The following is a 23265-nucleotide window of genomic DNA, read 5'->3' on the forward strand; positions in this document are numbered from 1 at the left end:
TTGCTCACTATTATCATTACAAGAGTCAACTGTGGAAAGACCCTGCCTACCCTCTGCTGTCAGGAGTTAGCGTTTGAAGGAGATCTGTCACAGCTTCTGATTATTGAGGAGATCTTAAATGGGGTACAGATGGATTCTGTGCAGGAGGTGGGAATCCACTGCAGATGGGACCTGCAGAGGCTCAACTGGTTTACTGCTTACCTGTCCCAGATGGGTCACCAGAGCACACTCCATGTTTCCCACGTAAGTCCCACATAAGTCCAGATCCCCTGGTGTCATGTACCATGGACAAAGTGGAGAAGTGTCTTGCAAAATTGGCCTCTCATATCCTCAGTCTGCATTATTCCAGCACCTCGTTCTGGAAGCAGTCTTCTTCCTCAATGACCACGTCTATCAGCTGCTCAGTTGTGGGCTACACATTCGCAGTTTCTCTCTTTAAAAGCACTGCATTGCTTTGGACTCTGGCCTGACAGCCTGTGCTCTTGTCCCTGAAGCAGCCAACTAAGGTCCCCGCATATGAGTGGTATGTTCACGGATTCCTTAAGACATGAATTCCTCCCAAGTCTGCTAGAGAGGGTCTCAGCCACCGTGAACCACCTGAATTTAGCTGACTGTGACATCGATGACTCTGAGCTCACTGCCTTGCAGCCTGCTCTGTGCCAGTACTCCGCGCTCACCACCTTAGAGTTGGGTGGAAACCCAGTCTCCATGGCTGTGCTGCAGGACCTGCTTCAGCACACAAGCTCTGTGTAAGTTCTCCCTTCTAGGGCTCCTTGTGTCTCAGGATTGCTATGAGGACACGGAAAGTTCTCTGTCTTAGGATACTCTTTTAGAGGCAATGGAGGATCTCAAGGCGACCCTGCAGGCTACAGATTCCTTACTTTATGATTTTCTCCCAGTAAGGGAAGTTGGGATGAAATCATCATGCATGTGGAAAGCTAATGTGATTGCCTTCCTTACTAATCCTCACTTATGCTTCTGGTTTACTGTAACACTTGGAAAACCCTCATGTTCACTATGCAAATGATATTATTTGGAGTTAGGTTCAAGAGGATTAGGCTATCTTTGCTCTAACAATGTGGTGATTGGGGTTGACGATTACAGGAAGCATCTGACATTTACACCCTTAGCCCAGTCATTCCTTGCTGGCTTCACATCTCTCATCTACAAGACATGAAAAGAGAGGCCAACAGACGGGAGCAGAGCATGTCCTTGGAACCCAGGGTCCCTGCAGGGGAACCTTATAGATTCAGAAGAACCTGGATGCCAAAACTCGTGGAATCCCCATGGAATGCACACAGATGCTGAAAAGTTACCAGTCCATCCCAGTACAAGACAATCAACATCCAATCTTTCATATCCATGTCTAAGCTTCTGACACTAACATATTTTGCCTAAGATAAAATAAATGTCTCTTTGTAAAGCTATCCTCTTGTGGTACTTACTTCTCCTGGAGCAACACTATTAAAAATGTGCATTCAATTTTGGGCTCTGTTCCCTCGACCTAACAGAAATGGGCACGGAAGGATGTCAGTTTTGGAGTTGTGCCTAGGTAGTGGGCTGTGCTTGTCTATTAATCAATAGTTGGAGGCTTCCAAAACCACTAGCTTCTACAATGGAGAAAGATGAGAGTCTGCCACCTCAAAGACACACAGCATTGTTTACCAACAAAGCTCATACAGCCCTTGAGAGAAAGTGGAAAGCATCCCATGGGGCAAAAGCAGACAAGACACTTTATATATGGGAGAAAGATGGGGCTTTCTACTCCCACACAGAGTTACAGTCATGGAATCTCTTAGGTTGATGCTTGTATCCTGAGAGCACTTGAGATTTAAGACAGTGTGTGGGATCCTTCTGCAGAGGTCAGTCCTTCAAACATTGGTCAGGACACCACCAGGTCACTGGTTCAAATCTGTCAGCCAGTCCATGTGCTTTAATGAAGCCATCGACTCCTGGAAAGATTGACAGTCAGTAGGAAGCCAAGGAGGCATTTGTACTCCTTTTCATACGTTTTTCATAAGTCGGAGGAGCTACAGTGGAAGAAAGTTTGTGCTTCAGGAAGTGCGCTACAAAGAGGAGCATCCATAATGACAAAACTATATTGCATGTATGAGAAACGGGCCAATAAAGCTATTTCTATAAACACCCACTTAATCCTTTTTCACCCTCCAACACAACCCTCACCATCTTCTGTGTCCTCTCCCTCCCAGTGCATAAGGGCTGATGGCCGAGGGCTTGTGTGAACAGGGCTGGGTCTGGATTCTCAGGAGTTGGTCCGTTCTGATGGCATCAGCCCGGCTGATGAGATCTCATGAAATGCCATCACTTCCATGATGAGACCTACTGTGAACAGCCAATGAAGGGGAAGCAATAGCTTCCTGGTGGGTGTGGTCTTATCCTTTAAAAGGACTCTCTGAATGCTCTGGAGCTTTGTTCCGCACCTAGACCCTTCACTTGACCTGAAGGTTTCTGGACTTGAGACGGAACCTTGTCAACATTTTCCTGGCTTCTCTGGAAGTTTTCAGGCTCAACATTCTTGACGAAGAAGTCTGCCGTTCGACCTGCCTTCTTGGATTCTTCATGCACCGGATCTACTTCAACAAGGACCGTGGCCAAGACTGAAATTGGAGCCTTGTCAGCGTCTGCAACTGTGAGTTGAATGAGAGTTACATGAAAACTACCTGAATGGTTGCGAGGAGCTGATGGGGAGGGACGCAGATCTTGGAGGGCTGGTGTAAGGAGATGGGAGAACACAGCGGCCTCTCCGTGGGAGACCAGATCCATGGATGGACAGAGGGAAAGGGTCTTGTCCTAGAATCCCTGTTTCATACGCTACTTCTTGTCATGGTTGAATGTCTCCTTCTTTTAGGAAACCCACTCTGTGTGTTCCTTCATCTTGTTTTTGTGGCCCCTGCATTTTTCATAGAATATTTGTGTGGTAATTTGTTTCACAGTGGTGGCTTGGGAGGACAGGACAGAACAGTGCTTCCTTCGTAGGTTATAGGATTTCTGTGCATCTGGAATGACACAAATGGTCCTAACAAAAGCAGCATCTTTCAAAATTGGGAACCATAGAGTTTTGATTGTGAAATTCGCACTTTTGATTCGTTCTGTTCTGTCTTGTTTTGTTTTGCTTCTAGCACTTGTGGTCTTCTTCAGTTCCTTGTGCTTAAAAAATTCTAAGGAAGGTTCTTCAGCTCTGTCTGCATTGGGTTTGACCTTACATGTCGAGCACTTTCTGACAGCCTCTCAGACTGAAGCACACTGCCATGGAGTCACTGCTGACTCAGCAGCCCCTTAGAAATGCTGGTGCGATAACTCTTCATGGGACAAGAAAGCCCAGTGTTTTTCCTGCGAAGCTGCTGGTGGTTTCAAACTGCTGACCATGCAGGTCACAGCAGCCCAATGCATAACCACTGCCTGTGAAGGCTCCCGAGTCTGTCCTAATGCAGGGAATAGTCCCACTGCCTTCTTGAGAACCAACACTCATTTTCTGACCACCAAATACTCATGTTGAACTTGAAAGGACACGGGGAAGATCAGTAGCTCGGAATCTCACCGTGTCCTGGAAGCAAGGTGGAACAGATTGCTCTGGGAAAGACAGGTAAATGATGCTGAAGCACAGGGGAAGAATGAGAGTGTAGACTTAAGGGAGGTCTCCTGTAGACTAAGACATGTAAATGAGCGAAAGCTTAGTCTTTTGTCCTCCTCAATGATGATGTGATGGATAAAAGAAAGTCCCTTCTTTATTACAAAGCTATTAACAAAGATCTTGGCAGAAATGACTATGTTTAGTTTTCCTGTCGACAGGAGGAAACCCCAAACGAATCTGTATTTAATTGGCTCTGCCTTTATTTTTCCTGCTTTTATGTCAGACAAAGCTTTAACTGGGTCTCACCTCCTTCCCACCTCTCCTTTATCTGTTACATGCACGGAATGGACTCCTCTTACCACCTCTTTGACCTCCTATTATCACTGGTGATGTTCACATTGAGAAGCATATCTCACTATAATAGTGTAATTTGTCTTCTGTTTTACATGTTCTGCTCAGCTCTTGATGGTTTCTTCCATTGGCTTTAGGGATGCTTCTACCAATTTCAGGATTCAGAGTCTCCTTTGCGTCCAGCTAGGTCATTCATTCTTTTCTGTTTTGTGAAGGATTTTTCTTTCATACATGATACTATTGATGTCATGCTATAGCTGGTTCAGTTTTCTGTCGATCGTATTCACTTGATCACATCTGTTGTTGAGATGCTCTTGACATTCAAGTGGAATGTGTCTGAGGTTATATTTGCATTCTCCTGCATCTGATTCAAGTCTTCAGCTTCATGGCCCCAGCTTTGCTTTTGCCTGCTGATAATGAACTCCCACAAAATGTCTTTTAGGTAAGGGCTTCAGTCAGAACATTTCATTTTCAATAAGTTATCAATACCAGTCAAATCAAGAAAACCACTTCAGCTAGATGGCTGCTTATTTAACTTTAAGCCCTTAACACCCCAAATGCTATATCTTTTCATAGACAGGCAGCTTTCCCCACCTTTGCTTATGCCCACATTTCATCTTACGTTATGGTATCGGGAAGGTGAGCATCACAGAATGCAGATAATTAGGACCAAGTGACTTTTGTTGAGGTAGTACTTGAATCTAGGCCCCATGTCCATCTGCAACCTTAATTCTTAACATATAGATATAAGTACATGGATCGGTTTCCCTCTCATTGTATATAAACAGGGTCAAGTATAAAGAAAATGTTTTGAAACCGATGATATTAGCATCCCTGCAAATGTGCTTGACACAATGAATGCATGTGTGGCTTACGATAAGAGATGTAAGAGCCCCCAATAAACGTATATAATAAAAGGAAAGAAACATCTGTCTTCCATTAAAAGAAATTTTTAAAAAGTGAATGCGGACATCCGGCTTCTTACTCAGAAAGTAAGTTTTGAGTGGAATTTCTATTTCCAGATGATTTCACTCTGTTGTGATGTTTGAATATTCTGCATTCATGATCTAGGGAATGAGCGATGCAGATGAATCCAGAGAGGCAAAACCATCTGTTGTCAGAGCCCCTGAGCTGAAAGGATGAGACCTCCAGTCCCATGGATAAGTGTTCCCTAGCTCTGAAATGTCGGGCCCTTTCGTCTCACTCTCAGTCTTTGAAACTTGAGGTAGCGTCCCCCAAATTTCCTACTTATTTTTGCTTCATTCACCTCCCCAGCTGCTGAGGTCACTGTCTGCCATCAGACTCCTGACTGCCCATCTTGGATTCCACAGCCTCTGGGTCAACTTGAGTCAGAAGAAGAAGAATCCAGTTTGAAATCTAAGCCCACGTGGACCAGCCTCTACCAGTGTGAGTTACTGGAAAGATTAGCATGGTCAGCGAGCTGCTCTCTGAGGGGCTAAGGGGATGACAGTGGAGTCCAGAGTGTGGAGGGCTAGGACAACCAGATTGGCTCTCCCAGAACACTGAGCAGACCCTTTCTCTTCATTCACAGGTCAGGATCGCTCTTGGAGCAGATTGATCAGCATGAGCAGCAGGAACCCACCCAGGTTCCTGGACCTGGCCATCCAGAGCGTGTTGCAGAATGAGGCCTCAGCCATTGCCTCTCTGGAGTGGTTGCCCACAGAGCTCTTCCCTCCCCTGTTCGTGGCAGCTGTTGTCGGAGATTACAGAGAGACAGTGAAGGCCATGGTTGGGGTGTGGCCCTTCCTCAAGCTCCCTCTGGGGGCTCTGATGGAAGATTGTCAGTCTCCCCCTGACATCTTAAAGGCTGCCCTTGATGGCCTTGCTATACTGCTTTCCCAGAAGGTTAAGCACAGGAGATGCAAACTGAAAGTGCTGGATTTACAAATGAACACTGGGACCAACTTCTGGAAAGTGTGGGCTGGACGCCAGTCTACTGCCTCTGTAATGTCATCAGAGGATCCAGAGTCCACCCATCCCAAGACTCAGATCCTCAAAGAAGACAAATGTAGGTCAGTGGAGAAATATCCAGCCTTGGCTGGCATGACGGTGCTCACTGACCTGTGCTTTCAGGAAGACATCCCAAATGAAATGCTCACCTTCCTCATCGAAAGGGTCAAGCAGACGAAGGACCTGCCACACCTGTGCTGCAGGAAGCTCGAGCTTGTTCGGAATGTTGCCCCGCTTCCCATTCTTGGGGAGATCCTCAACAAAGTGCAGCTAGACTCTGTCCAGGAGATGAGATTGCTTGGTAGCTGGGACCTGCAAAGCCTCAACTGGTTCTCTCCTTACCTGTCCCAGATGGTCCAACTGCATACACTCCTCCTCTCTGAATGCACCCTGTATTGCATCGTCCCCGGGGAGAACGATGAGGACGAGGCGCAGAAGCTACTTCAACAATTCACCACTCAGCTCCTCAGTCTGCATCAGCTCCACACCCTCATGCTGCACTCTGTGAACTTCTTTGGTAACCACCTCCACCAGCTGCTCAGAAGCTTGCAGGCGCCCTTAGAGACCCTGCACATACGCCGTTCCTTGCTTATGGACCAGGACTTGACATACCTGTCCTCATGTCCCTGCACCAGCCACCTGAAATCCCTTGACTTGAGTGGTGTACGCAGGCCTGGCTCCAATTACGAGTTCCTCCCTGCTCTGCTGAACAGAGTCTCAGCCACCCTGGCCCACCTGGATTTGGCGGACTGTGGCATCACGGACTCGGACTGCGATTACTTGCAGCCTGCTCTGGGTCACTGCTCTCAACTCAGAACCTTGAAACTCTGCGGAAACCCGTTGTCCATGGCTGTCCTACAGACCCTGCTGTTTCACACTTTCCCAAGGTGCAACTTTGCCTTTCTAGAGCTTCCTGTCCCCCTCAATTGCTACATGGACCACCAGTTAACTCTGCCGTGGCATACCCTTGCAGAGGTGATGGAGCAGCTGAGGCTGACCTTGCAGCTCCATGGACCCCAAAGAATACGCCTTGCTTACAGGCACTGTCGCACCCTGTGCGATGCAATCTGCATCCGTATGGACAACTAGTGCCACAACCCTTTGCCATCTGTTCTCAATCCTGACTTCTACCTTGGGATCCCAATGTCGTATTTGGAAAGACTAGTGTTTCCTAAATTAGAGCGGTTTGGATTGAGTTCTTGAGCTTGAGCTTGAGTTTGCCATGATGACGAAGGAGGTTGGAGGTATCGGTCAGAGGATGCATCTAACGTGATCAGCCTTCCTGAAGTCAAGCCTTAATTGCTTCACATCCATCTTCTGGAAGTGATGGAAAAGGAGATTCAGCAGCAGGTAGCAGATGTGCTCACCCACATCACGAATCAAAGCCAGGAGCAAAATACATCCCTGTCACCCACGGCCCCTTCCCTGGGCATATGCAGGACCTTGGCGACATGGATGCCCAGGCGCATGGAGTTCTTCAGGCCTGCAGGTGTCCCCGATGCTAAAAAGCGACATGACCTTCCACTGACTCCTTTCCAGGGAGAAACCAAGTGCCGAGAGCCCTGCCCCACATTTCTGTCTCCTACCACTTGCAATAGTAGAAAATAAACGCCTGTTCCAAAGCCATGCACCCGTGCTATTCATTTCTCCTGCCGCAAGAGTGCCGAACTTAAGAACACCCAGTGATGCTCACCTTCCAGACAGGATCGCTGAAGACAAAGTGGGTGCATAAGCAAATGTGTTGGAGAAAACTGATGGTGCGTGTCTATCAAAAGATATAGCATTCGGAGACTTAAAGGCTTGAAGATACACAGTCAGCCATCTAGCTGAAAAGCAAACATGTCCACATGGAAAGACACCAGCCTGTGTGATCATGAGTTGTCAATGGGATTATTTTACAGGCATTTGAGACCCAGAGCAAAATCATACTAATTTCAATAGGGGTGCAGCGGGTGGTGGGGAGGAAGTACAGAGTGGAATGCCCAAGCCCATCTGTAGACAATTGGACATGCTTTTACAGAAGGTGTGTCGGGGAGAAGTTGAGACACTCAGGGTGCAGTATGAATGAAACATACAACTTTCCTCTAGTCCTTTAAGGCTTCTGCCCACTCCCCCTGACTATCATGATCCCATTTCTACCTTAGAAATCCAGCCAGACCAGAGGATGTACACTCATAAAGATCAGAGCTGGAAACACAGGGAATCCAGGATCGATAAAGACGTTGGACCAATAATGAGAGTAGGGATGCCAAGAGGGTAAGGTGTAAGTGTGGGGAGAAAAAGGGAATCGATCACTCGGATCGACTTGTAACTCCCTCCCAGGGGGAGAAACAACAGAAAAGTGGGTGAAGAGGGACAGCGGATGATGTAAGACATGAAAATAATAATTTATAACAAACAAAGCGTTCAAAAAGGAGGGAGGGAAAAATAAGGAGCTGACATGAACGGCTCAAGTAGAAATAAAATGTTTTGAAAATGATGTTGGCAACATATGCACAAATGTGCTTGACACAATGGTTGGATGTGTGGATTGTGATAAGAGTCGCAAAATATTTAATGATCATGACAATAAAAACCTTGAGCATACCTACTGATGTCGGTGTGAGTTACTGTAGAATCACACCCCACCCGTAGCAACCCTCTTCACAACAGAACCAACACGGACCAGTCGTCTCCATCCTCACAATTGTCCCTATTCCTGAGCCCATTGATGCAGCCACCGTGTCACTCTATCTCCATGAGGGCTTTCCTCTTTTTATCCGCCCTCCACTCTGACAAGCAGGAAGCCCTTCTGCAGGGACTGGTTTTCCTGACAATATGTTCAAAGTACGTTCAGGAGAAGTCTTGCGCTCCATGCATCTAAGGATCACACTGGCCACACTTTTATGAAGGCACTTTGGTTTGTCATTTTAGCTGTCCACGGTGCCTTTAATGATCTTCTCCAGCGCCAGAATTCTAGTGCAGCGGTTTTACTATGGTCTTCCTTCTTCAGTGTCTAACTTCCATATGTGTAGAAGACCATGGAGAATACCATGGCTTGGTCAGGAATACCTTAATTCTCAAAGGACTATCTTTGCTGTTCTGCACCTCAAGGTGTTGTGCAACAGATTTCCTTAGGATAAAATGTGTTTTGATATTTTGAATACTGTTTCCATACCATTGATTGTGGATCCAGGCAAGAGAAGAATTGTGGACAATTTAAAACTTTTTTTGGTAGTGAGGTAAGTATATATATTTTAGAATGCTAATGGTGTAACGACTTGTGTGTGGGCTGTTATCTAGAAGGCTGACAATTCAAGTCCACAACTTTCTCCACCAGAGAAATATGGGACTGAGTACTCTTGTTAAGACACTGGGACAGATGAGAGCTCTCAACACAAGGAATGCAGGACAGATAAAACTTCAGAAGCAATTATGGGTGTTGCGATACCATGAGGGCAGGTGTGAGGTGTGGGCAGAAGTGGAGGAGATGGGCAACCGATCACAAGGATAGATGTAGTACCCACCCCACCCCCGAGTGATATGAACAACAGAAAAATGGGTGAAGGGAGAGAGCAGACAGTGTAAGGTATGAAAATAATTTATAATATATCACTAACTCACGAGGGTGGGAGAGTGGGGGAAGGAGGGGAGTAAAGAGGAGCTGATAGCACGGGCGCAAGTAGGAAACAATGTTTTGAAAATTATGGTGGTGACATATGTACAAATGTGCTTGATACAAGTGATGTATGGATTCTTATAAGAGGTGTAACAGCTCTACCAATAAAGTTATATTATATATATATATATAAAATTATGTTACCGTATACATACAATTATGCTTGATGCTGCATTTCCTCAAGAGAAGAGATCTCTGAAGAAACACATGCAATAGCAAAGTATAACATAGTAACTCGTAGGTGCCTGGCCCTCAAAAGAACAATGTCAGCATTCTTAAAGCTTTAAGTCCCAAGAAGCAAGCATCTAAATCAGTGCCCATTGACGTTCCACACCTTCCGTTCAATCCAGTGATTGTAAATAATATAACCCTGTTCTAAATGATGGTATCGCATCGCAGCTTCAGTTGTGCACACCTGCTTTGTAGTAGACTAGAGCTGACAGGGGGAAGCACACAGCCCATTTGCGTTCATCACAGGTGGATTACACTCCACATGACTGCCCTGTAATCACCATGGAGGGATGCGAACAGCCCTGTTATCTCACAGAGAACAGTGTGAATTCAATGATGGCCGACGTCGCTGTTGTTCTGTGTCAGAGTCACATCTGATGTGCAGGGACCCCATGCACGACAGAAGGACAGACTGCACACTCATGTTCCATCCTCACGACTGTAAGTTTCAGGCCCTTGTTGCAGCCACTCCATCAATCCATCACATCAAGGGACTTCTTTAGTCTCCCTGTGCTTCTCCAGGGAATGATCCCTCCCCAAAACCTGTCCAAAGTATGTCAATTGAAATCCCATCATCCAAGGCTGTAAGCAGCAATCTGGTCACATTTCTTTCAAGATAGATAAGCCTGTCCTTTTGGCACACCTGCGCTGATTAGAAATCATCCACTAATTCCTTATTGTGATCCCAAACGATTTTTCATCCATGTAACCGTGCAAGGACGAAGTGTTTTGGAATGCCCCATCTTCTCATCGCTACCCTAATTGGTGATGATGCACACCTTTTGTGTTGGAGGCAGCTGAACTCTGGTGGGACTGGACCTTTGCGGGGGATTAGACCAGCTGTCCCGCATCAAGCTGGGTTTGAAGTGAGGCATGTGGATGAAAGGAAAAGAAAGAGCTATGTACAAAGCATGGGACAGGGAGGATTCCAATCCAATGGACTGAAGTCTACAGTATATTGGAAGCTTGGTATATATACTCTTCTTACACAGGGACTTGGTTACAAAGCAAACATCAAAGCACTTAAACATTCCTAAACTCTTATCTATGCAAATGTAACTCAACTAGTCACAGTTTCTTAACCTTAGAATAATAAAAGCACTAGGTTCAAAGACAATCACAGGGATATGCAAGATTCAAGAGAGCCTCAAAGAGATCCTAATTAACTGAGTTATCCCTCATTGCTTTTTAGCAGCAAAGTCACAAATAGTCAGTTTGCAATGCTTTTGTCTGCAGAGACAGAGAGACTCAGGGTACTAAATAGTCACCCATTAGTAAACACCTTGGTCAGCTGGATGCTTCCTACAGACCTTAACTTCCTCTTTTTGCGGATTTCTTCTAACTGGTGCAACAAGTCTGTGAGCACGGTGTAGTGGTGTTTTGCAGCTGCCACTGTTCTGCCTGAACTCGTTTGCTTCTTATTTGGACCAGACATTTCATGTGAGACGTCTCAGACTCTCTGGAAATATTTTGGATTCAACAAATTTCCTGAGGGAGCAGGAAGTGAAATGTCAGGACACCAAATGTGAAATGGTGACAAAGACTTTGATCCAATCCCAACAGACAGATACAGTCATCCCCTACAGAAGTGGTTCCCAACCTGTGGGGCGCAATCTCTGTGGGGGGTCAAGAAATCCTTTCACAGGGGTGGCCTCAGACCATCGGAAAACACGTAAATATTTCACAATATATAATTACATATTGTTTGTGATTAATACTGTGCTTTAATTGTGTTTAATTCTGTTCAATTTGAAACAATGAAAATACATCCCGACTATCAGATATTTATATTATGATGCAGAACAGTAGCAAATTACATTTAGGAAGTAACAACGAAAATAATTTGATGGTTGGGGTCACAACAACATGAGGAACTCTATTAAAGGGTCGTAACATCAGGAAGTTTGAGAACCACTGACCTGCAGGTAGTCCCCTAAGTTTATCTTTCTACCAAGGGATAGTAGGGAAGAATGAATTTATGCTTGATGAATCCTTACATAGTTTGGAATTATTCCTTGTATAAAGGGAGAAAGATTTTGTGATACTTTAACGTGCATCATAAAATACAGGAAATAAGTTTTCATTTGTCAGCAATAGTGTGCATATTCTTTCTGTGTTCCTGGGAAGGGGGCATGGAGTGATACCAATAAGCCCGGGAGCCTATGATGCATAGCACTGGTTCTCAACCTTCCAAATGTCACGATCCTTTAATACAGTTCCTTCTACTGGGATGACCCCCAACCACAAAATAATGTTTCTTACTACATCATAATGGTAATTTTGCTACTGTATGAATCATAATGTAAACATCAGACACGTAGGAATTTCATTTCACAAATGGAACATAATTAAAGGATAGCCATTAATCACATAACAATATGTAATCATGCTATGTGAAATATTTATTTCTAATTACAAATAGATGACATTTGGTCTTGAAACATGGTGTAGCATGGGTAACTCTCTTCACACCTGGCAGTAGTATGTGGGCGTATCTGCATATGAATAGAGGAGCAGTGTCTCTGTTGCTAAGACCTTCAGAAATACTTGTTTTCCAATGGTCTTAGGGGACACTTCTGAAAGGATCGTTCAATCACTAAAGGGGTGGCGACCCATAGGTTGAGAACCTGTCATGTTCAGCCAGGAGGAAACTAGGGATCCGTCTTAATGTTTCCTGCAGGATGGCAAGGAGGTGGAAGGGATGCAATTGCGTAGAGTTTGGTGTATTTTATTTTTTATGAGACAACGTGGGATCCTGGAACGGATCTACAGGGTACTCCCACCAGGTGCTCCACAGAGAAGTACATGTTCCATGCTCCAGGCACTAATTACGCCCTCAGAAACCATGGAGGGGTCTTGCACATCATGGGATGCTGCACTGTATCAATGGTTTATCTATTGGGATCCAAACCAGAAGATCACGGTTTGAACATCAGCCTTTCTGTTTTGCAGGAACTGCATGCGTTCCAGGATGTGTTCATCCGAGTGCATTCAGTTGCTCTACTCAGCATAAACAGGGTATAGAGACACGGGGAGGCTTGTCATTCCCTATATTTTTCTGTCCTCATTGCCTTTGCTCCTGAGTTTGGTTTGTGTTATTGTTTTGTGAAATAATGTGGCTTCCATGAATGGATCTGTTATAATGGAATCCTGTGTGAAGACATTCCTTAGTAGAAGGATCAGGGTGGGATAGTAATCCTTAATCCCTCCTCAATTTATGTCACGTGGATGTCGGGGGAGTTTCTTGAGCTGTAGATCCTGATCCTTCTAACTCCCAAGTGATTTTAGAGAAGTGAGCAGAGAGAAGCCTGATCTCCCTGCAGAACGAAAGGAGATGGGGAGGTCAGGATCTGCATGGGGCAGCTGTGTCTGGCATATCCAAGCACTCATCCCTTCACAACCCCAAGGAAATAGAAAGGAAGCGAGTTTCTCTGAGGTGTGGCTAAACAGAACTTTCATCTCTCATGGGATTCAAGGACAGAACACCCTGCTGATAGAATACATAGCTGTCTGCAGCCAGGAAAGGGGTGTGGATAGGGGTGTGACTCTGGATTGGCAATCCCTTCCCAGTGATCTACCTAGGCCCAGGTAAAGCCAGATGCTAAAATACAGTCAGATTTCAGAGTCAGTTCACACTCTCATATGCTATCAGTATACTGGGAACCGGTCATACACCCAAAAGAAGACAGAGCATTCTCCTCAGGTAGATGCCCTGAATTTGGGCTTCACACACCATAATAAGACAATTACTTCTGGTTGGTGTTGCTTCTATCACTGTGAAATGATTAAGGATCCTCATCAAAACCCTTAATCCCTTAAAATCCTATGTGCTGCAGTGAACTAATTGGGATCTCTCAGCGAACCATGGGTTTTTAATGAGAAACTGCTGAGGATCACGACTGTTCTGAGAAAGGAAAGGTAGAGGGGACTACGGACAGGATTCCGTTGTAAGTGATTATTACAAAGGCTAATTGTGATGGACGAAGCCTGATCTCTCAAAACAAAGATGGGTCACTGTCCCCAACCTCACTCTTGGCCATCAAACCCATTCCAACCCAGCAAAGCCATGGGGCAAAGAACTGCACTTCTAGTCTGGGAATTCTTGTATTTCCCCTCATATGTGATTGGTACTTTTCTCTGTAAAGAGATTATCATTCTGTTTCCTGGAACACATATTGATCTAATAAGAGGGAGAAATAAAATTCACAATCAAGAAGAAATGAAATCAAAATACAACACCACCACTACAAAAAGCACAACATGATATACTGTGAGAAAAATATCAGTGACAACCACACACAAGTATGACGTCAGAATTTCCTAACAAGCACCAACACACACATGGAGAGCCACACCCCACGCAAAAATGTTATACATGAAGAACAAAGAAGCGTAACACAATACACTTACACACTCTCACACAACACGTGCAAACATAAGTCATTATTTCTGGAATATACATATCAATAACCTCACCCAAGGTCAATGGACTAATTCTAAAGTTAACAGAATGAGAGAAGCGGGTGGGTCAGAAAACAAAAGCTATCAAATGCTACCTCATGCTTCCTCTGACCTCATACAGCCAGACCTGGAACTATTAAAACCAGAGGCCGCCCAAAGCATATGAAGCATAGAGCAACCAGAGGAAAGCCGGGATAGTACTATTGATAAGTGTTTAACTGAATAGCAGAAGAAAGGAGACCTAGACCAGGGAGCTTCTCTGGACGTGCGGTTCCCGCCTGGCGAACTTCTTAGGCCCTAGTTAAGTCTGAGACCCAAACACACAGTGCTCGCCAAGGGGGGTCCAGCGCAGAGATGTTGCAAACAGAAAAGGAAGACACCCCAGAGCACACAGGGAGAGTCTTCTCCTGCAGGTGATGCCCTAGATTTGGATTCCAGCTACCTAAACAGAGGGACCATTAACGTTGGTCGTTTTAAGAACCCTAATTGGTGATGTTTCTCCCATCAGAGCACTTGAGAAGAGAATGCAGAGGGCTCTTTCCAAAAGTCAATCCTTGATGCAGGGACAGTGTGATCTAATAATCCCTAATGTGCTCTAGGGACACGCAATTGAGGTCGCATGTTTGGTAATCCACTGGGGTGCTTACCACCAAGTCACTGGTTCAAAGCTCTCAGTCAATCTGAGGGACTTGATGAGGCCTCTACTCCTGGAGAGATCGACAGTCATTAGGAAGCTAAAGAGGCACTTCAATTCTTTCCCATAGTTGACTCCTAGTTGGAAGACGCACAGAATTCAAGTAATGTTGTGCCTTGGGAAATTAATTACATAGATGAATATCCATAAGGACAAAACCCTGTCACACATGTGAGATTCTGGGCTCTAGAGCCATGTCGGTAACCTATTGCTTAATCCACTCTCAGCAGCTAACCCACTCCTCACAGTTTTCTATGTTGTCTCAATCTCAGTGGGGCCAGGTCTTGATTCTAAGGTATTGGTTCTTTACGATGGCATCATCCTTGTTGATGGGATTTCATAAAATGCCATCAATTCCAAGCTGAGACTTACTGTGAACAGCCAATGAGGGGGAAGAGAGCTACCTGTGGGTGTGGCCTCATGATTTAAAAGGTCTCCGTGAGAGCCCTGTAGCTTTGTTCTGGACCTGGACCCTTCCACTCACCTGAAGGTTTGGGGACTTGGGAGAGAATCGTTTCATCGTTCCTGCTTCTCTGGAAGTTGTCAGTCTCAACACACTTGAGGAAGAAGGCTGCCATTGGACCTTCCATCTTGGATTCATCATCCACTGTATCTGCTTGATTACCGGTAAGAGTCCAAGACTGAAATGTGATCTTTGCCAGCCTCTGGAACTGAAAGTTGAAATAGGGAGTAAGCAGAAAATTCTCTAAATGGTTCTGTGGAATGAAGTCGGGAGGGAACTAGGCGTTTGTACACGGCATACCCATCTTGGCCCTCTTGGAGACCTGCGTGAAGTGAGTGTTTCTATATTGTGTTTTGAACATATGGATGTGTTTCCTCTACTCCATATAAGCAGGGTAAACAGATTAAGGTGTCCTGCTCACCATCAATCCCCTTCACACCTCAGAATCTATTCAGGGACTTGATGTGTCTTAATATCTTGTCTTTGTGCAATGGTCCATTATGTGTATCAACTTGCTGGGTCCATATGCTCCGTAGTGTGGCAGGTATGTAAGGATGTCAGTTTGGGAGTTGGGCTCCAGTGTGGGCTTATTCCTCCATCAATCAAGGGTTGGAGGCTTCAAAACCACCAGACTCTGCAGTTCACACCGAAGACAGTGTGCTCCCATAAAGACACACAGCAGCGTTAAACAAAGTAGGTCATTCTTCCCACTGAGGTTAAATGGGTATGCACATTCATTGCAAAAGTGATGCCTGTACTTTATTTTGGGAGATACATGAGGCTTTCTGCTCCCATTCAGAATTACAGCATGGAAACACATAGGAGCAGTTTACTCTGTTCTATGTGGTTGCCATTCATGGACAGGGACAGTCACAGTAAGGTTTTGATACTTTATTGCAGCTTTACCACATAAGGTTTCAATGACCAGCAAGTGTATGAGTAAGTTTACTGTTTCCCTAAGGAGAGGGCTCACACGACGGCCAAGAAATGTACAAGTTTGTGATATGTAACCTTGAGTGGACTAGAGAGCAGTTGTAACCTGTTCTACAGTATAGCCATGAGGCGGTATAGCATGAAATGACACTGGATTCAGTTTCTTTCCTTTATTATGTTAAACTGTGTTATCTTTAAAAGGATCTGATATGATGGAATCCTGTAGGAAGCTGGTCCAGGGTCAAAAGATTCTGTGTAGGATAGCAATCCTTAATCCTTTCTTAATCTTTACCAGATTGATATAAGCAGAGGTTCCTGAGGTGTGAATTCAGAACCTTTGATCCAGCTAGGGATTGGAGAAAAGTTGGCAGAGAGAAGCAGGATCTGTCTGCAGCAAGACAGGTGACTTGGATCTGGGTGCCTCTGTAGACCTGCAGCCCCTGCTTGGTGAAGCTCCTGAGCTCATTAAGGCTGATGTTCAGAGACGCAGTGATCCCTAGGCAAGTCAAGCCTAGACATTTTGCAAGAAGACAAGGAACTGGGCCAGAACACACAGGGAGAGAAACCTATCCATGAGCTGAGGTCCTGGATTCGGATTGTATACAAATGAACAATAAGACAGCTCATCTTGGGGCTTTTAAGACCCCCAGTTGGTGACGCTACTCTCATAATCTCCTTTGAAATCTAAGAGAACGTGCTGGACTCTTCTCCAGAGAGCAATGCTGCATAGACACCCAGTGGGGTCCACGAATCCCTACTGTGTTCGAGAGGGATGCAATCTCGGTGGCATATTTTGTTGGGCTTTGGGTTGCTCACCGTCAGATCAGCAGCTCAAATCTGATCGGTGATGATGGATGAGTCCAGGCTCTCTTGCAATGATTGCCAGTCCTTAGGAACCCAAAGAGGCATTTCACTTCCATAAGGTTTCTCAAAGTCAGAAGAGAGTCAGTGGGTGTAAGGTTTTGCTTTGGGAAATGAGCTACCCACATGAAAATGCAAAGGAAAAACTATACTGCACATATGAGAATTTTGGTGATGCAGCCTTTTCTGGAAACAATTGCTAAATCCACTCTAATCTACTAACACACTTCTCAAAGATTTCCATGTTCCCCTATGCACAGTGTGCACAGAGATGGCTGAGGGCTTGTGTCAACAGGGCTGGGGCTGGATTCTCAGGGGTTGGTCAGTTCTGATGGCATCAGCCTGGTTGAGCAGATTTCAAAAAGCCAAAATTCCATGCTGAGCCCTACTGCGATCAACCCATGAGGGTGAAGATAGCGTCTTTGTGGGGGGTGGTCCTATGATTTAAAAGGACTCTCTGAAAGCTAATGATCTTTGTTCTCTCCTAAGCCAGTCTTCTGACCTGAAGGTTTGGGAACTTGAGACAGAATCTTGCCATCCCTCCTGCTTCTCTGGGAGTTGTCAGTCTCAACGTCTTTTGAAGAAGAAGCCTGTCATCTGAGTTGCCCAGCTTGGATTCGTCAGCCACTGTCTCTCAAGGGTAAGAGTCAGGAATGAAATCTGAGTCTTCTCAGTCCCTGCCACTGTGCGTGAAATATGTATCATTAACATGAAAGCCCTCTACTTGTAAATGGTTCTGAGGCGAACATGGGAGAATGATAAGATTGTCGGATGGCGGGGTCCACAGAGTGGCTCTCCTTGAGATCTGAGCAGACCTGTTTTCCCATCCACAGGTGAGGATTCCTCTTGGAGCAGACTGATCATCATGAGCAGCAGGAACCCACCCAGGCTCCAGGACATGGCCATCCAGGGCGTGTTGCAGAATGAGGCCTCAGCCATTGCCGCTCTTGAGTGGCTGCCCACACAGTTCTTCCCTCCCTTGTTCATGGCAGCCGTTGCCAAGGGACACAGTGAGGTGGTGAAGGCCATGGTGCACTACTGGCCCTTCACAAAGCTCCCACTTGGGGCTCTGTTGGAGGATTGTGTGTTTCGAGAGCTCATCTTAAAGGCTGCACTCGATGGCCTTGACATCCTGCTTGCCATGAATGCTCAGCACAGGAGATGCAAACTGAAAGTGTTGGATTTACAGCTGCACACTGGCACCAACTTCTGGAATGAATGGGCTGGAGCCCCATCTACTGACTCTGTGATGTCATCAGAAGAGCCTGAAGACACACCCCGCAGAATTCAGATGGAAAAAGGACCCCATTCCAGATCAGGAGGGAAGCACCAGCCCCTGACCTCCGTGGAGGTGCTCACAGACCTGTGGTTTGAGGAAGCTACCTCAGAGGTACTGCTCACCTTCCTGATTGAAAGGGTCAAGCAGAAGAAGGCCCTGCCAATGCTGTGCTGCAGGAAGGTGGCGTTTCTTGGACCTCTCCTACAACTTCACATTCTTGGGGAAATCCTGAAGATGGTGCAGCTGGACTGTGTCCACGAGGTGGAAATTCATGGCAAATGGGACCTGCACAGCCTCAACTGGTTTGCTCCTTACTTGGCGCAGATGGGTCAACTGCAGACCCTCTTTCTCTCTGGAGTCATCTTGGGTTGCAAGGACTTCGGCAAAGACTGCAACATGGAGCAACTCCTTGCCCAATTCACCTCTCAGCTCCTCAATCTGCATCAGCTCCAGCACCTCTTCCTGGACTCTGCCTGCCTGCCCAGGGGCTGCCTCATCCGGCTGCTCACACGCTTGCCATCTCCCTTGCTGACCCTCAGCCTGACTGATTGTGTGCTTTTGGACGAGGACTTGACTTACCTGTCTTTATGCCCCTGTACCAGCCGCCTAAGGACCCTGGTATTTTGTGGTGTATTCAGGCCTAGATCAAGTTATGCATTCCTTCCGGGTCTGCTAGAGATTGTCTCCACCACCCTTATGCACCTGAACTTAGCTGGCTGTGGGATCCAAGACCCTGACCTCAGGGCCTTGCAGAATGCACTGGGCCGCTGCTCCCAGCTGGTCACCTTGATGTTATGTGGAAACCCCGTGTCCTGGGATGTTCTGCAGGAGCTGCTGCAGCACACCCCCCCTTTGTGCAAGTTCTTGGAGCTCCCTGTCCCACTGCATTGCTACGTGGGCCCCCAAGGAAAGCTGGACTTGGAAGCTCTCCTCCCTGTCATGGATAATTTGATGGTGATCCTGATGCCCAACGGGGTCAATTCTGTGGAATTCTGTAACCACAGAGGTACTAACAGATCATTGCATGCCATCCTCATCCAAATGGACAGCTGATTCCATCATCTCCTTCATGCTATCTTGTCAATCCAAAACGTCCAGCTGTGGGTGCCTTACCCCATATGTAAAGCGTTCATGTTCCCTATGCCTAAGTGATTTCTTCTTGAGGTACACGAGGATCACGAATCTTCTCTGTGATAAAGTCGCCTTCAGATGTGAAGATTTCAGGATGCATCAGATATCACCCTCACCCAAGTCCACCCTCACTTGCTTCACACCTGACTTGTAGAAGGCATTGAAAGAAAGATTCCAGCAGACTGGATGCTGACCCCCCTCAATAAAGGATGGCAGGACGGCACCATGTTTTTGGAATTGAAGGTCTGGCCTTGGCCTCCTTCTCGATTCAGTGCAACCTGGATTCCACGACCTAGCAAACTCTCCAAGAAATTCAGGAACCTCCCTTGTCGAGAAGAGACCAGCCCCTTTCCTTCCAACCAACTGAAACCCATTGTTCAAAGACACGTGTAAATTTCTGTACAATGCGTTCAAATAAACATCTCTCCGTAAAGCCATTCATTGTGGCATTGATTTCTCTTTCAGGCTTACTGAACATTAATTATTCATGACATGGTTTGAGGTTGCACACTGAGCAGAAATGGGCATCCACTTTTGGGGGTACTGGTCTCCCTCTTTATCTCCTCCAATATTATCCCGTTCAAAGCTGGGCTTTGGCAAACTTCCCAAGTACCAGGACGCCTGGTTTCAGTAATGCTCCTAGGGGATACTTCAGTTATTTCCTGATGTCATTTGGGGAACCCTATTGCATCGTTGCATAGCACCTTATCCCAGGTGGGGCTTTGAAGAAAGTACTGGGCAGATAAGCACAAAATCTGTAGAATAATCCCACCAGGTGCTCCACAGGGAAGGACGATTTTATCTGCTTCAAACAACATTTATGACCTCAGATATCAGAGATGGATGACTGCCTATGATGGACAGGGTGGGCTGTTGCCAGTGTTTGTATCGATATACAAACCAGGAGTTCAGAGCTTGAACATAAGTCTTCCTATGTTGCATGGGCTGAGTGCATACAGGGTGCAGTCGTCAGAGTGCACTTGGTTGCTGTACTCAACATCAACAGGGTATAAGGACGTCGGAGCTCATCACCCCTGTATCTTTCTGCACTCACGGTTCCTGCAGCAGGTGTCTCTCTTGTCTTTTGTGCTTATCTCAACTACTTGTGGTGGGGCTTTCTCTCTGTCTGCTTGGATGGGATAGGATTTTCTGTAGTTTGGTAGTGATGTAATTGTATATATTTTAGAGCCCTAATGGTGTAACAACTTATGTGTTGGGCTGTTATCCAGAAAGATGACAGTTCAAAACCACAATTTTCTCCCACATGGAAATATGGGATTGACTATTTCCAGGAAGGCACTGGGACAGATGAGAGCTCTCAGCACAATGAACCCTGGACAGATAAAACTTTAGGAACAATCATGGGACTAGCGATACCATTAGGGTAGGGGTGAGGTGTGGGCAGAAGTGAAGGAGAGTGGCAGCCGATCACAAGGATGGATGTATAACCCACCTCACCCCTGTGGGAGGTGAACAAGTGAAAAATGGGTGAAGGGAGAGAGCAGACAGTGTAAGATTTGAAAGTAATAATAATTTTAAATTTATCATGGACCCACGAGGGTTGGAGATAGGGGGAAAGTTGGGAAAAAAGAGGAGCTGATAGCAGGCGCTCAAGTCCGATACAATGTTTTGAAAAGGGTGGCGGCGACACATGTACACATGTGCTTGATACAATTGATGTATGGATTCTTATAAGAGGCATAAGAGTTCTCCCAATAAAATTATCTATCTATCTATCTATCTATCTATCTATCTATCTATCTATCTATCTATCTATCTATCTAACTCTCTATCTATATGTATGCATTACCGTATATATACAATCAAATATAGCTAGGCTGTAGATTCCTTGGAGACTCAAAGGGACATTTCTACAATGCCGAATATAGTCTCTCTAAGACAGCAATGTCTTTAGGGTAATGGAAGTGATGCCCAGCAGGGTGATTGATAACGTTCCCTGACATAAAGTGACAATGATTTTTCTAAGGTGAATCAGAGACATATATAAATTTTAGATACATGAATGGTGAGTGAGTTTGCACTTCATTCTCACCCCAGTGGAAGAACAATCAGCTCTCAGGACAACTTCCTGCTTGATGCTCCACACCCTCCAGAGAAGAGATCTCTGAAGATATAAGTGCAATAGCAAAGTATAAGGAAGGAACTCATGGGTGCCTGGGTCTCAAAAGAACAATGTCAGGGGTCTTAAAGTTTTACGTCCCAACAAGCAAGCATCTAAGTCAGTGCCCATTGACATTCCACACCTTCCGTTCAATCCAGTAGTTGTAAAAAATATAGCCCTGTGCTAAATGATGGAATCGCATCGCAGTTTCAGTTGTGCACACCTGCTTTGTTGTAGACTAGAGCTGACAGCGGAATCACACAGCCCATTTGCGCTGATCACAGGTGGGTTAAAGCTCCCATGCCTGCCCTCTGATCACCGTGGAGGGATGTGCACAGCCCCGTTATCTCACAGAGAACAGTGTGAAATCAGTGATTGCAACGTTGCTGTTGTTCTGTGTCATTGAGTCACCTCCGATGCACTGGGACCCTATGAGTGACAGAAGGAAAGCCTGCACACTCCGTTTCCATCCTCATGACTGTTTGTAAGTTTGAGGCCAATGATGCAGTCACCCCTTCATTCCATCACGTCAAGGGACTTCTTTAGTCTCTCTGTCCTTCTCCAGGGACTGATCTCTCCCCAAAACAGGTCCAATGTATGTCAATTGGAGCCCCATCATCTAGGCCTGTAAGCAGCAATCGGGTCACATTTCTTTCAAGACACATATGCTTGTCCTTTTGGCACACCTGTGACGATTAGAAATCATCCACTATTTCCTTGTCGTGTTCCCAAACTTTTTTCTCCAACGTAACTGTGCAATGACGAAGTGTTTTGGAATGCCCCTTCTTCTCATCGCTATCCTTCATTGGTCACGATGCACACAGTCTCTGTGTTTGGAGGCAGCCAGAGTCTATTGACGCTTGGCCTTAACTTGCTCTTTTTGAGGATTTCTTCAAACCGGTGCACCAAGACTGTGTGCACGGTGTGGTGGTGTTTTGCAGCTGCAACAGTTCAGCCTGAACTCGTTTGCTTCTTATTTGGACCTGATTGTTCATGTGAGAAGTCTCAGACTCTCTGGAAATATTTTGGACTCAACACATATTCTGAGGGAGCAGGAGGTGAAATGTCAGGACTCCAAATGTGGAATCATGACAAAGACTTAGCCCCAATGCCTACAGACAGATAATGTCATCCCCTACAGAAGCGGTTCTCAACCTGTGGGGTGCGACCATTGTGGGGGTCAAACAATCCTTTCACAGGGGTGGCCTCAGACCATCGGAAAACACGTAAATATTTCACAGTACATAATTACATATTGTTTGTGATTAATCACTCTGCTTCATTGTGTTCAATTTGTAACAATGAAAATACATCCCGACTATCAGATATTCACATTATGATGCAGAACAGTAGCGGATTACATTTAGGAAGTAACAATGAAAATAATTTGATGGTTGGTGTCACCACAACACGAGGAACTCTATTAAAGGGTCATGGCATCAAGAAGGTTGAGAACCACTGACCTGCAGGCAGTCCCCTAAGTTTATCTTTCTACCAAGGGATAGTAGGAAAGAATGA

The 23265-nt window shown here is 45.7% G+C and overlaps 2 protein-coding genes across 2 annotated transcripts; both read left to right on the forward strand.

Moving 5' to 3' along the window:
- The first annotated feature begins 6007 nt into the window (after nt 1–6007).
- LOC142434764 (PRAME family member 27-like) lies at nt 6008–7003 on the forward strand. Its single transcript, XM_075539376.1, has one exon. The coding sequence runs from the start codon at nt 6008–6010 to the stop codon at nt 7001–7003; it is 996 nt and encodes a 331-aa protein (XP_075395491.1).
- Nucleotides 7004–18242: 11239 nt separating this feature from the next.
- LOC142434765 (melanoma antigen preferentially expressed in tumors-like) lies at nt 18243–19547 on the forward strand. The gene has a single exon (XM_075539377.1). It carries the CDS (start codon nt 18243–18245, stop codon nt 19545–19547), a length of 1305 nt encoding a protein of 434 aa, XP_075395492.1.
- The last annotated feature ends 3718 nt before the right edge of the window (nt 19548–23265 follow it).

Source organism: Tenrec ecaudatus, chromosome X (assembly GCF_050624435.1).
Source record: "Tenrec ecaudatus isolate mTenEca1 chromosome X, mTenEca1.hap1, whole genome shotgun sequence".
Taxonomy (NCBI): domain Eukaryota; kingdom Metazoa; phylum Chordata; class Mammalia; order Afrosoricida; family Tenrecidae; genus Tenrec; species Tenrec ecaudatus.

Excerpts from the sequence above, each read along its gene's own strand:
- LOC142434764 (XM_075539376.1), top strand. The coding sequence starts at position 6,008 with ATGACGGTGCTCACTGACCTGTGCTTTCAGGAAGACATCCCAAATGAA.
- LOC142434765 (XM_075539377.1), top strand. The coding sequence starts at position 18,243 with ATGGTGCACTACTGGCCCTTCACAAAGCTCCCACTTGGGGCTCTGTTG.